Source organism: Topomyia yanbarensis, chromosome 3 (genome assembly GCF_030247195.1).
Source record: "Topomyia yanbarensis strain Yona2022 chromosome 3, ASM3024719v1, whole genome shotgun sequence".
NCBI lineage: Eukaryota > Metazoa > Arthropoda > Insecta > Diptera > Culicidae > Topomyia > Topomyia yanbarensis.
The window spans coordinates 205,203,766-205,217,146 of NC_080672.1; the positions used below are offsets into that span (position 1 = coordinate 205,203,766).

General features: G+C 44.0%; 1 protein-coding gene across 1 annotated transcript; it reads right to left on the reverse strand.

The window, feature by feature from the left end:
- Positions 1-3,497: 3,497 nt before the first annotated feature.
- On the reverse strand, positions 3,498-9,845 carry LOC131687582 (uncharacterized). The gene has a single exon (XM_058971672.1). The coding sequence runs from the start codon at positions 9,843-9,845 to the stop codon at positions 3,498-3,500; it is 6,348 nt and encodes a 2,115-aa protein (XP_058827655.1).
- Positions 9,846-13,381: the final 3,536 nt, after the last annotated feature.

Consider the following 13,381-nt stretch of genomic DNA (forward strand, 5'->3'; position numbering starts at 1 on the left):
TACTAAACTAAAAATTTGTCGGTCGGTTTTTGTCATCATTCGTGTGGCCATCGTTGGAAGTACGACCAACCAGTAGAACAGCAGGAATTTTTGCGCCATGGCCCGTACCAAACAGAACGTCCGCAAGCAGTTAGCAAGGAAGGCCATCCGCCAATCCTTGGTGGCGTTGAGAAGCCAAGTGCTACGAAATAGGAACTGTCACTACTACTGAGCTACTATTCCGTAAGCTCCCCTTCCAACGTATGGTCCGTGAAATCGATGCAAAAAAATATTTTTTCCCATTTTTTGTGGTTTTTTTCTGAATGACAGAGTGGCCATTTACACTGCTTTTTTGCAATATCAGATTTTTTTTGATTTTTTACTCTAGTATTTATCACAATTTGAATAGGTTTACACTGCTCAGGCTAGAAACACGAGAAAAACCATTAACGGAAAACTTTCACTAATAACTCTTCACCCGATTTTGTTAGTCCTGAAATGGACTGTTTTGGATACATTTGGGACGCGCGAATTTACTTCTTGCTGGCGGTGATCTTCGGGCAGCATTTGTGATAGGTGCGCGGTGGCCTTTTTTCGCTGCAGGCTTCTTATCGCCAGTCGGTTTCTTATCCTCGACCGTCACCTTCAACGATCTGGAAGCGCTAGTACTCGTGGTGTGATTTTTTTTCCCTTTTTGGCACCCGCATTGAAATCCTTCCTGCCTGAGAAACGAAGCCAGCTTGGCGATGTCACACATGTAGTTATCGGCGGGTGTACTTTTGGCTCGTGTGCGCTTTCCAAGCTGCTAGTTTTCTGCTGTCGGCATTCTGTTTGCTCCTGTTTTGCTTTGTTTTTTGCTACCACTGCTGTCGGCACTTCGGCAGCAGCTAGACGAATGATGATAAATTCAAACAGGCCTTGTGTCTTATAATCGTTGGATTGTTTAACGTCGTAAAAAGGCGTGGCTAACGATGCAATTAATTGTTAGCATGAGCAAGTCGCCAATGACAGAACAGATAATATTTGATTCCTGAAAATCAATTTTTCTTTATTCATGTAAATAATACATACTTACAAATCTAATAGAAGATTCCTGGTCATATTTCTGAATCATTAGTGCAAAAATTGTGTAATTTGGTTAAGTACAATGAAAGTTACAAAGTTTCAAAACTCGACCTTCTGTTCTGTTTTTTTCGAAATATTGAATATTGCTGCATCCGAATGAAATCACAATTCTTTCAGAGTTTTGCGACACGATGCATGAAATTAGCAGGAACTAATCACCAATGAGCTTCGGTCAGATGATTGAAAATCGGTTCTTTCGTGTGTCTGTGAGTGTATGCTATCTTCCAACCATCGGAAATGAAAATGATAGCCTCTGCAAGTAGCACGTAATGACCAAAACTGATTCATCCACCAGCCTTGAACAGTTCACACATATTTTCTTCTCGATATTATACAGTCCTCCGTTCACCCCAAGCAGCCAAATACGAATGATAATAGAAACAAATCTGTAACGGACTTATATTTAAAACTTTTCATCATTTGAGTGTTCGGTTGGTGCACAATATAGACGGCTCTGATCGAGATGCTCTGAAAATTTTCACCATTTCCGAGTAGTTTTCGAAAGATTTTTCAAAACACAATTTTTTTGTTATTAATGCATGTTATACATACTTCAAATTTTAATACTGCATAGAGGAACGTATTTTCAACAAATTGGCATAACAATCAAATCATTCTGTTAAGTATGATGGAAGTTATTAACGTTCAAAATCTGACGCGGCGCCAGAGCCGATATTTTGAAACGGGACCCCTATATTGAAAGCTTAAATGTATTCTACATTAAAAAACTGCATTGCTTGCGACGGTTTCCGTCGTCGCAATGGACAAATTAAGTTGAACAGCTACTTTTTGCGTGTCACCTACAATGTGCTACTCCGGGTCATGGTACCCTGGTAGCGCTTTCAGTGGATCTTTAATCAGTGATCCTTATATCCTTAAGGAGGGTTGATATTATTTAAAAAAACTGACCTGATAGCTTGGACTCGCCATTTCTATCGGTCTGTTAGTGTTAGTATAACAAATTTGTCATCGAGTTAGTTTTGTCATCAATCTGAAAGTTAATGATTATTTACTTAATTTATTACTTAAAACCACGTATATGGCACCCCTATCCCATTTGTATTGAACTGACATAAGTCAACTTCTCAGCGGGCACACAATTCATGGGCCCCACTGACAGTTCAAATTGTTCCGCTTGTCTCGCTCGAAGCTCGATTTTAACTAGTCAGATTCCGTACGGTATGACTCAATTTTCAGATATTTGTTAAAAAAACGAGAATATTTGATAGCTAATTGAAGAAATGTGTGGTGTTGGACACGTCGGTGAATACCAAAAAAAAAATTTACAACATAGTGCACCAACAAATTAAACGAATTCGACTATCACAAAATTGTGTCGAATGAAATTGATTCTGTTTATTGTGGATCGACCCTAGCACGATGTTTTAGATGTTGGTATAGAAATCATGGCGGCGTAGCATATACCTGCTTAAAACTTAAAGAAAATGACGTTTGATTGCCAGTCGTTGTTTGTTCGTCCCCCGTGTAAGTAAAGTAAATAAAGTAGAAATGGTTCACTTACCCTGTGCCGTTTCTAATTGTACGTACTCCTGATGAGGTGCAATTCTGTTGCTCCCTCCTTTACGTGGAGCACTTAAGACTTAAAATTCTAAAAGGTACTGAACGCCAGATGAGGTCAACACGCTTATGACTGATCTGCAAACTGCAACTTCTTCAACGCCTTTTATCCAACCGTAAAAATTCAATTAATTACTGTATTTTGCACTCATTCATTCAACAGTATTTGCATGGGAGAGAACTTTTCGATTTCAACTTCAGATCACAAGTAACTTCTAAATCAATAGTAATTCTTCAAAAGGGCTTGTTCGGTTCGCGGGAGCAGTTCCGATGAGAGACAGCTTTTAAGCTGAAATTTATTCATAGTTAGAAGTAAATTAACAAATGTGCCTTAGAGACTTACATTCAGTGCTCACTTATTCTGAACCGCGAACGAACAAGTTACAATTTCTTCTCGGCAGTGAATTATTTTCGTGAACTATAAACAGGCAATTCAAATTAGAAATATAAGTAGTGCATGCTTATCAAATTTAGGTAATTTAAGATATTCAATTTAGGTTTTACTTCTTAGGATATACAATTTAGGTTTGAAATTATAGGATTTCAATTTTGGGAAACAAATCATTTATGACTCACGATTTTGTCTGGTGAATACTGGCCTCGAAGTGATTCTGAATTTGGATCTCGTCGATGCTTTCCTGCTCATCAGATCAATTTCTGGTTGGTTGACCGGCGGCTTTGGTGTCTCCGTAATCGCCAGATGATAATTCACTTTATATCGTCAATCACCAGTAAACGAGAGAACAAACTATACTAATCCCTCCTTTTAGCGTGATTATTTGCAGAACTGTACTTTAACTGTCACAAACTGTATATTATATTTGTTCTTTCTCCTCTTCCTTTTGTGCGGCGTTTCCGTGGATATTGAGTTGGTGACAGTTCTCGATCAGGGAGCGTTCGGAACTCACGTTACGGTTCGTTTGTTTGCAGCGGTTTTTAACATCCCCCCGCCCGTGTAGTTCCGGAGATCCCCCTTCTACGTTCTCCTTTCGGTCTGGCCGAACATCCATCAATGCTAATTTTACAGTCGGCCGAGTGAGGATACCGTCACTGGTCTGCACCACCGCTCGCCGGACCTGTCCATCTCTTCCGGCTATCACCTCAATGATCCGTCCTCTTAGCCATCCGTTACGTTTGTTCTCGTCGACTACGTAAACTACGTCTCCAGGTTCCAAAGGTTTAGTCGGTTGGAACCACTTGGTACGTCTGGTCAGTGTCGGCAGATACTCACGAACCCATCTTCTCCAACATTGGTCCACCAAGTACTGGGTGAGCTTCCAGCTGTCCCGGAGTGTTGATCCTTCAGTCACGAATACTGTTCTTGGTTGGACGACACCTTGAGTACCATAAAGCAAAAAGTGATTGGGTGTGAGGGCCTCTTGCTCGACGTCGTCTAGCGGAACGTAAGTTAGCGGTCGCGAGTTGACCATCGCTTCCGCGTCCAGCACAACGGTCTCTAGTACCTCATCAGTAGGGTGACGAGAATGTTCTGCGACAGCTGCCATAGCTGCTTTGACGGAACGAACCATCCGCTCCCATGATCCACCCATATGTGGTGCTGATGGCGGGTTGAAGTGCCAGCTGGTTCTTGCATTCGTAAACGTCTCTGCACAGTTTTCATGGATGTTCTGTATCTGTTCTGATAGTAGGTTACTGGACCCCTTGAAGCACGTACCATTGTCGGAGTAGAATGCTGCTGGGGCGCCTCTCCGGCTCACGAATCGACGAATCGCCATCACGCAGGACTGTGTCGATAGACTGTGAACAACCTCCAGGTGGACTGCACGTACAGTGAGGCAGGTGAAGAGTGCCACCCAGCGTTTCACCAAGCTGCGATTCTGCTTAACCAGAATTGGACCGAAGTAGTCTACGCCAGTGTAGCTGAATGCACGTATATGAGGTGTCAAACGAACCTTCGGGAGTGGCGCCATCATCGGTGGTCTGGGTGTTGCCTTCCTGAGTTTACAGTACATGCAGTCTCTAGCTACATTTTTTATCAGAGACCGCAGCTTCGGTATTCGAAACTGTTGACGAATCTCATTGAAGACAGTTTCATGGTTCTGATGCTTGAATCGTTGGTGGAAACTGTCGACGAGGAGAACTGTCAGACGGTGATCCTTTGGCAGCAGTATCGGAAACTTTGCTGCGAATGCAACGGTTGGGGCAGCACCAATCCTGCTATTCATTCGTATAACTCCTTCATCGTCCATACACGGTGACTGCTCGTACAGTGGACTGCATTTCTCGATTTGCTTCATCTTCTTTCCAGGGTTCGCTTTGTTGAACTCCAGCACACAGTACTCGTCAGAAAATGCTTGAAATTGCACTTGTCGCCACAATAAGTTCTCTGCTTGCTGCAGTTCTTCACTATGCAGCGGTCCGGACAGATTTTCTTTGTGGAACAGCTGAACTGCTCTCAGAAAGTACGCGGTCGCTCGTAACAGACGGTTCCAGTTCGAGAATCTGTTCAAGTCGATCAATGGTGGCGGTATTTGTTGATGGTGCTGGAACACGACACGTAGTTCTTCTCCCGTCATCCCTTGCTTGGTCGGTTGATCAGGCCATTCTTTCTCTGGAAGGTACAGAAAGTTTTGACTAACATACCAGCGGCTAATTGGACTGAAGTTGGGCCCGACACCCCATTTCGTTGCTTCGTCGGCCACGTTTTGCTTAGACGGAACGTAATGCCACTCAATCACGGAGGAGAGATTCAAAATTTCGCCAACTCGAAACCCTACGTAAGGGTGATATCGTCGACTATCTGATCGCACCCACGACAGAACCGTTCTGGAATCTGTCCACACGAAACGTTTTTCGATGGGGAGATCTAAAGATGAGCTGATATTCTCCATCAACCGGCAGCCTATTAGTCCTGCCTGCAACTCTAGCCGAGGGATGGAGAGCGGTTTAAGCGGCGCCACTTTCGTCTTTGCCGCAACAAGAACACATCGCACCTTTCCCTCTTGTATGATCCTCAGATATGCAACACAGGCGTATGCCAACTCACTTGCATCGACGAATACGTGAAGTTGTATTCCGCTATGCCGCTTACTGCTCGTCTCACCAAAGAAACAGCGAGGAACTTCTACTTCACCCAACCGTTTCAATAGTCGGGTCCAGTCATTCCACAGATCAAGCAAACCTTCGGAAATCTTTTCATCCCAGTCCGTGCCCGATCTCCAAATGTGTTGCATGAGAATCTTGCCATGAACGATGAAATGGGCGATGAACCCGCATGGGTCAAATAGTGACATTACGAGTCTTAACACCTGCCGCTTCGTGGGCGTAACTCCTTCCGCTAATAACATCACAAGATCGTCCACCAAGGCGACATCAAAGGTGAAAACGTCTTCCGCTGGTTTCCACACCATACCCAGAACGCGTTCCGCTTCCGCTATCTTGTCCAGGAGCATCGATTTATCTTTTACATGCTTGACCTCACCTAGGCGTCGCAATACCTCGCGCGAATTGGACGAGAAGTGCCGGATTTCAAACCCTCCTTTTGCATGCACGTATTTCACTTCTTCTATTATTTGGATCGCTTCGTCAACCGTATCTACGCTGTCCAAGTAGTCGTCAACGTAGTGGGCCTTGAGGATCGCTTCGGTAGCTCTCGGGAATTGTGATCTAAAGTCCTCTGCGTTCGTATTCTTTATGTACTGTGCGGAGCAAGGCGAGCACGTTGCACCAAACGTTGCCACGTCCATGACGAAGACCTGCGGTGGCTGATCAGATTGCTCTCGATATACGAACCTTTGTGACTGCCTATCCTGCGAGATTATCCGTATTTGGTGGAACATCTCACGAATATCCCCACACACTGCGACTGGTTTCTGACGAAATCGCAGCAGGACTGCGAATAATGATGTCAGCATATCTGGCCCTTTCAGGAGCATATCGTTTAACGATACACCATTTACTCGCGCGGCAGCATCCCAAATCAGCCGAATCTTTTCTGGCTTTTTCGGGTTTCTTACGATTCCAAGAGGCAAGTACCACTCGCGACCCGGAATCGTCGACTCTGCCTCCCTTTGTGTGATTCGGTGAGCGTATCCTTTCGATTCGTACTCTGTTATCAGTACGTTCACTCGTTCCCGCAGACTTGGCTCCTTATCGAGTCGTTTCTCCAACGACTGCATTCTGCGAACGGCCATCGGATAGCTATTTGGGAACAATGGTCGGTCATACTTCCACAGAAGCCCGGTTTCGAAACCACCCCCTACTCTTCGTGTAGTTTTCTCCAGAATGGCTCGGGCTCGTTTGTCGTCCTCCGACTCTAGTAGTGTAGCTACCGCTGCTTCCTCGACATTATAGTACTGTCTCATTAGCTCATGTAGCTCCCGGTTTCCGATCTCCTCCGAGTGCACATGCAGTCGTGTTACAGCAGTACTACCGTTAATCTGCTTACCATACACGCACCAGCCTAATCTCGTCTTCGCTGCCACGGGTTCGTTGGTTTTACCTTCTCGCACTTTCAAAGTAGTAAGCAATCGTGAGTGCTCAATACCAATTATCATTCTCGGTACCGCGTTAGAGTAGCTGTTCAGTGGAAGTCCTCTGAGATGTGGATAAGTCCTTTGAAGCTCGGTATACTGGAACGACTGACCTTGGAGCTTCAACTTGTGTACCGTGCGCACATTGTTCAGCTGAAATTTATTCTTGAGACCAGTTCCGGAAATGGTCACCGAAATTCGTTGCGAACCCTTCTCTTCTCGTGATATGTTTCCGGTCCAGGCGAGGCAGAGAGATTCCTCAGGGCCCCTGATATCGAGCTCCGCTGCAACTTCTGCTTCCATCAGTGTAGATTCACATCCATCGTCCAAAAATGCGAACGTTTCCACTTTCTTTCCATTTCCTTCGAGCGTTATGGGAAGATATCGAAACAGAGACAAATTAGTCCCAAGATGATGATTCTGGCGCGTGACATTCTCGCTGGACATCGGATAAGTAGGGGCCACTGCTCGGGAATGCAGCAAAGGATGGTGACGGAAATGACAACCTTCTTCTCCGCACTCCTTGCCCGAACGACAAGGCCACTTGCGATGAGGAATCAAACATGTCCTACAAAGTCCCTTCGCCCGAATCGCCTTCCATCTTCCGTCAATGTCTAAGGCTTTGAACTGAGCGCATCGTGCCACTTCATGACCGTCATCCGAACAGTAGGCGCACAATCTCTTCATCTGTACTAATTCTCTCGAGTGGATCGGCTTGTTCGCTGTTGGTTCTGCTGTTTGGTCACCCTCTGCTTCTGTGTGAACATGCAGCTTTTGTTGTTCCCGTCCTGCGTTGACATGCTTAGTCGAATTGTCCCCAGGAATTGTTACATCTGTTGCTGTTTTTACCAACTCTGACATAAAGTCGCCGAACGTCACGAGGTTGGCGTCCGAAATTGAGCGCTTGTACCAAGACCACTGCATTCGCATTTGTGGGGGCAGCTTCTCCACCAACTCGTGCACCAACATTGGATTGCGCAAGTGTTCCGTCAGATTTGAAACGTGCATGTGATCGACTAGATTGCGCACAGCCAACCCATAGGTGATGATCGACTGCAAGTTTTCAGCCTTTGGTGATGGAACGCTACGCAACTTCTGCAGCAAAGAATGAATCAATATTTCCGGTCGTCCGTACAGCATCTGCAGTGTCTCCATCACGTGCGGCACCGACTGGGGCAACAGTAAACGACTTTTCACGGATTCAAGCGCCTGTCCCTTCAAGCAGCGCTGTAATCTGGAAAGATTCTCCACATCTGTATACCCACAAGCCATCGTTGAATTTTGAAACAAACTGAAAAACATTGGCCAATCTTGTGGGTCACCTGAGAATGTGGGCAAATCACGTTGCATCACATGTCGTGCCGCTATTTGCTCGACAGAAGGCACGTTTTGAACCGGCACGCCTAACTGCTGCATGTTGGGTGGCAAGGGATAATACGATCCACCCTGCTGCTGCTGTTCCAAATTATTCACATTTGCTGCAGCCGCCACTGGATTTGAATTGTTGTATACTCGAGGAACGGGTTGAGCTTGTCCAAATATTCCTGTCGATGTTACTGGATCGGAAGCGGTAGATACCACTGAAACAAGTTGACGTTGGTTCCAATGATTAGGGAAAGACACGCTCGTTGCTGACTGCGAACTCGTTGCCACTGAACTTGACGCACACCCGAAAGCAAGAGCCCCGCCGAAATTAGCTACTGGTATTGTTTGTGGTGCAGATTGGCTATCATAACTAGAGACAAGTGGTATTGAACCAGAGGCGAAGACTGGAGGCAACTGACTACTATAGCTTCCGCTCGAAAAGGCAGCAGCTGATGGAGCACCAAACCCCCAAGGAAGAATATTTGTTTGCGAAAACTTTTGGGCTTCACAATTTATCGGAATGTCGGACGATGAGTTTATTGCTACTCTGGGATAGTACCCACCCCAATTTGCAAACGACGTACTAGTTGCCGCTTGAATCGGAACTGATGCATTATGGTTAACAGTACTTATCGTAGTATGCGGTGTGGACGTCGATTTGGGGACGATGATGTTCGTCGCAGCATTCTTGTTACGAAGAATATCAGCACCAGACTGCTGTCCCAATGTGGAAGAAATAGCAGCTGCTACCGTTCCGGATACTGGCACAGTTAACGGTTGAGTTCCTTTTGCAGATGCTTGTGGCTTCTCAATTAACGGTATTTCACTACCTCCGAGCCACGACTGGACCATCTTTCGGCTTACTCTTCTGCTTATCCCGCTTCTTATGCTCCCGTCTCCATCATCCAACGATTGCAACAGTTCGTGTTTCTGCTTAAGCAGTTTAGCATCTTCCTCTGCTCTCTGCTTCTGAATTTCTGCTTCTTTCCAACGAAACTCATCCTCCTTTTCCCGGTTTCTCTTCAGCAACGCTTGTTCTTCCTCAAGCAACTTTAGGGCCAACTCCGCCCGCCGAACATTGACACTGCTGGACGTCTTTGTTGTCTTCTGGGTGGCATTGCTGGCCACTTCAGTCACTTCATCATGAAGGCACTGCTCACAGCGCCAGCTTTTGTTCGGATCCGGGTTCTCACCCGTGATACCAGCACAATCGACGTGAAGCCACACATCACACATGTCGCATCCAACCATTTGGTTCACCGAGCCGTCTGTATGGCATTTACCGCAGATACGAGGATTGTTCATTTTTTCTGCTTACTTCGCAGGCTTTATTACTGCTTACTACGCAGCGATCAATTCAACAATGAATCTTAAAAGTTTGTTCGGTTCGCGGGATTTCTTGAAGAAATAAAACACTATCCTTTAGCAGTTCCGATGAGAGACAGCTTTTAAGCTGAAATTTATTCATAGTTAGAAGTAAATTAACAAATGTGCCTTAGAGACTTACATTCAGTGCTCACTTATTCTGAACCGCGAACGAACAAGTTACAATTTCTTCTCGGCAGTGAATTATTTTCGTGAACTATAAACAGGCAATTCAAATTAGAAATATAAGTAGTGCATGCTTATCAAATTTAGGTAATTTAAGATATTCAATTTAGGTTTTACTTCTTAGGATATACAATTTAGGTTTGAAATTATAGGATTTCAATTTTGGGAAACAAATCATTTATGACTCACGATTTTGTCTGGTGAATACTGGCCTCGAAGTGATTCTGAATTTGGATCTCGTCGATGCTTTCCTGCTCATCAGATCAATTTCTGGTTGGTTGACCGGCGGCTTTGGTGTCTCCGTAATCGCCAGATGATAATTCACTTTATATCGTCAATCACCAGTAAACGAGAGAACAAACTATACTAATCCCTCCTTTTAGCGTGATTATTTGCAGAACTGTACTTTAACTGTCACAAACTGTATATTATATTTGTTCTTTCTCCTCTTCCTTTTGTGCGGCGTTTCCGTGGATATTGAGTTGGTGACAGTTCTCGATCAGGGAGCGTTCGGAACTCACGTTACGGTTCGTTTGTTTGCAGCGGTTTTTAACAGGGCTAATGAGACTTTTGTAAACAAACTTATTTCGCTCATTATTCCGCTACCGAGTTGAATTTCATGAAAAATACACATGAATCAACATCTTTATCCTTGGTAGAATCAATTTCAAATGTTTTCTAAGTTGAAATGATAACAAATTAGGAGAAATCAGCAAAACAAAAGTTTGTTTACATATCTTATTAGCCCTATTCAAATGTTGATATGGAAATCTCCTATGAACTGGTTCACTACTTTATCTTCGTTGGTAATGTTAAATTCGCATCACTCGCCACTCCATAATCCGTTAACTAGCAAATGCCAACCACAGAATGTTTGCTTATGGCTTCGTTTGCCGTTTCACGGTCTTCTTGTTTTCTAGCCACCAGCCAGAATTTCGCGTATCCTAGGCTTCAGTTGTCACCAAATGTACAGACGTGGCCGACGGGGGCCACGGATTATCAAACATGCAGGTAATAGTTTATCAATCGAATGAGTTAACACACAAACACAATTATGAACTTAAACTTTCTTAGGTTTATTGACTATATCCATTCTGCACGTCACGCGTCTGTTACGCGTAATTACCCCTGAGTACTTCGAAACCTAGGCACAGAATGGGCACCGTCCAAATCACTTTCGCTTCAGCGTAATCTTCGTTCAAAATAATTCTTTTTCTAAATCCCTGAGTGGCTTATTTCCGATTAAGCAGATCACTGCCCCTCACAATTATCTTCTCCCGACTGACTCCTTACAATTTGTCCCAAAAGGCTTTTATCATATCGTCTGAGTAGACTTTTCTCTGAGAGTCTCAGACCTAAACAAAACATTATTTCCTCGCTCGCGAGAGTAAAGACCCCGGTGGATGAATCAGTAGTTCATTATGACTCATACCCGGAGGCCTTTACTTCCTACAACAGCGTCGCCGTTTGCTGCTAGCAGCAACAAACTGTGTTTAATTAAACAAAGTGTTTATTCGTTTCCGTAAGCATATGCCTTGGAGAAATTTGCCAGGGTTGATGCTGGCTATGGGCGCTGCACATCAAATCTGAACGTTTCATGCATTTTTAAGTCATTCGGCATCAAAAATACAAATTCGATTTTGAAATTTTGAATTTTGAAATTTTCAAAGGGGAACCCATTTCTCATTTCAGTTTATATGGGAATTTGCTGTGTGATCGCACTCTTCAACCCGTAACTCCGGAACCGGAAGTCCAATCAATAAAAATTCAGTAGCAGCCGATGGGAAGGTTGTATCTTTTATTTGTGACTAAGTTTGTGCAAATTGGTCCAGCCATCTCTGAGAAACAGAGGTGACATTTTTTTTTCAGGAACGCAGACAGCGATGACTCGTTTACAAGGCACTGGAGGTAGGTAAAGTTACAGTTGGATGGTCGAGATGCCTACTGAGAGCCGCCCCACGAGTAAATAAACAAGCGGAGAAATGCTTAAAATGTTTAGGCCCGGACAGATCCGGGATGTGCTGGAAATGCGGAGAGACGGGCCATCTTGCGAGAGACTGCACGCAGAGGCCGAAGTGCTTGCTTTGCACCCCAGCGGACGGAAACGACCATCAGACGGTGGCTTTAAATGCCCTGCCTACAAGAAGGCGACTGCAGGCCAACGGTAATGGAGATGGCCCAGATAAGCCTGAATCACTGTGACACCGCACAGCAACTGTTGTGGTTGTACGACAGAAACTATGTGCGATGTCGCTTTGATCGCAGAACCTTATCAAGTCTCCCCCTCATAACGGTAACTGGGTGGCGGATAGATCAGGAACCGCAGATTCCCCATCCAAGAAGTGGTAGAACGCTCATATGCGGGTTTCGTGATAGCCAAAATCAGCTTCTACGCTCTACAGTGGCACGACGAGTGACAAAACCCCAAAAATCAATGTTTTGTAATTCTTTTGTAAATATTTATTTTATTTTTCTCTCAGTTTGAATAAAGGTATCTCAAAATTTTACTATAATCAGATGAAAAATGAATTTTTAACATGTCGTTGAAGCAAGTGATGTCGAGGATTTCTGTTCAATTCAATTCATTAGAATTTTTAGTACCTTAGAGTTTCAAATGGCGATATCTCAAAAACCACACAGCCGATTGGAGCAATTTTAAGTTCATTGAAAAGAAGAATTCATATGCTAAACTATAGATGAGAGACTTTTGTGCAAAACTGATTTACGTTTGTTCTGTATCAAAAAAGATGGGTGGGTAATGTCTGCGACATAACCGGAGAGATGTAGAATACATAAGGAACACGTTCTTCAAATATGTTGATACTCATTGGAATTTTCGGACAAAAGGTGATTTGGGCGAGGAATATTTCAAATTATTCTTTACAAAAATGATGGTGGTCCTGAAAAGGACCGTTTTTGTTGGCGTTGTTGGCCTTGGTGAGGGATATGGCTAACGATGAAATGAATTGTTAGCATGAGGAAGTTGCATAGTACTGGCCAATGGCAGAACAGATAATAATTGATTCCTGAAAATCAATTTTTTTTATTCATGTAAATTATACATACTTACAAATCTAATAGAAGATTCCTGGTCTAATTTCTGAATCATTGGTGCGAACATTGTGTAATTTGGTTAAGTACAATGAAAGTTGGAAACTTTCCAAACTCGACCTTCTGTTCCTTCCGAAATATTGAAATGGGGTATCTATGTTAAACCGTTAGTCGTGGTCACAATAAAAAAGATGGTGGGTAATGTCTGTGACATAACCGGAGCGTCGCGACTTCAATTC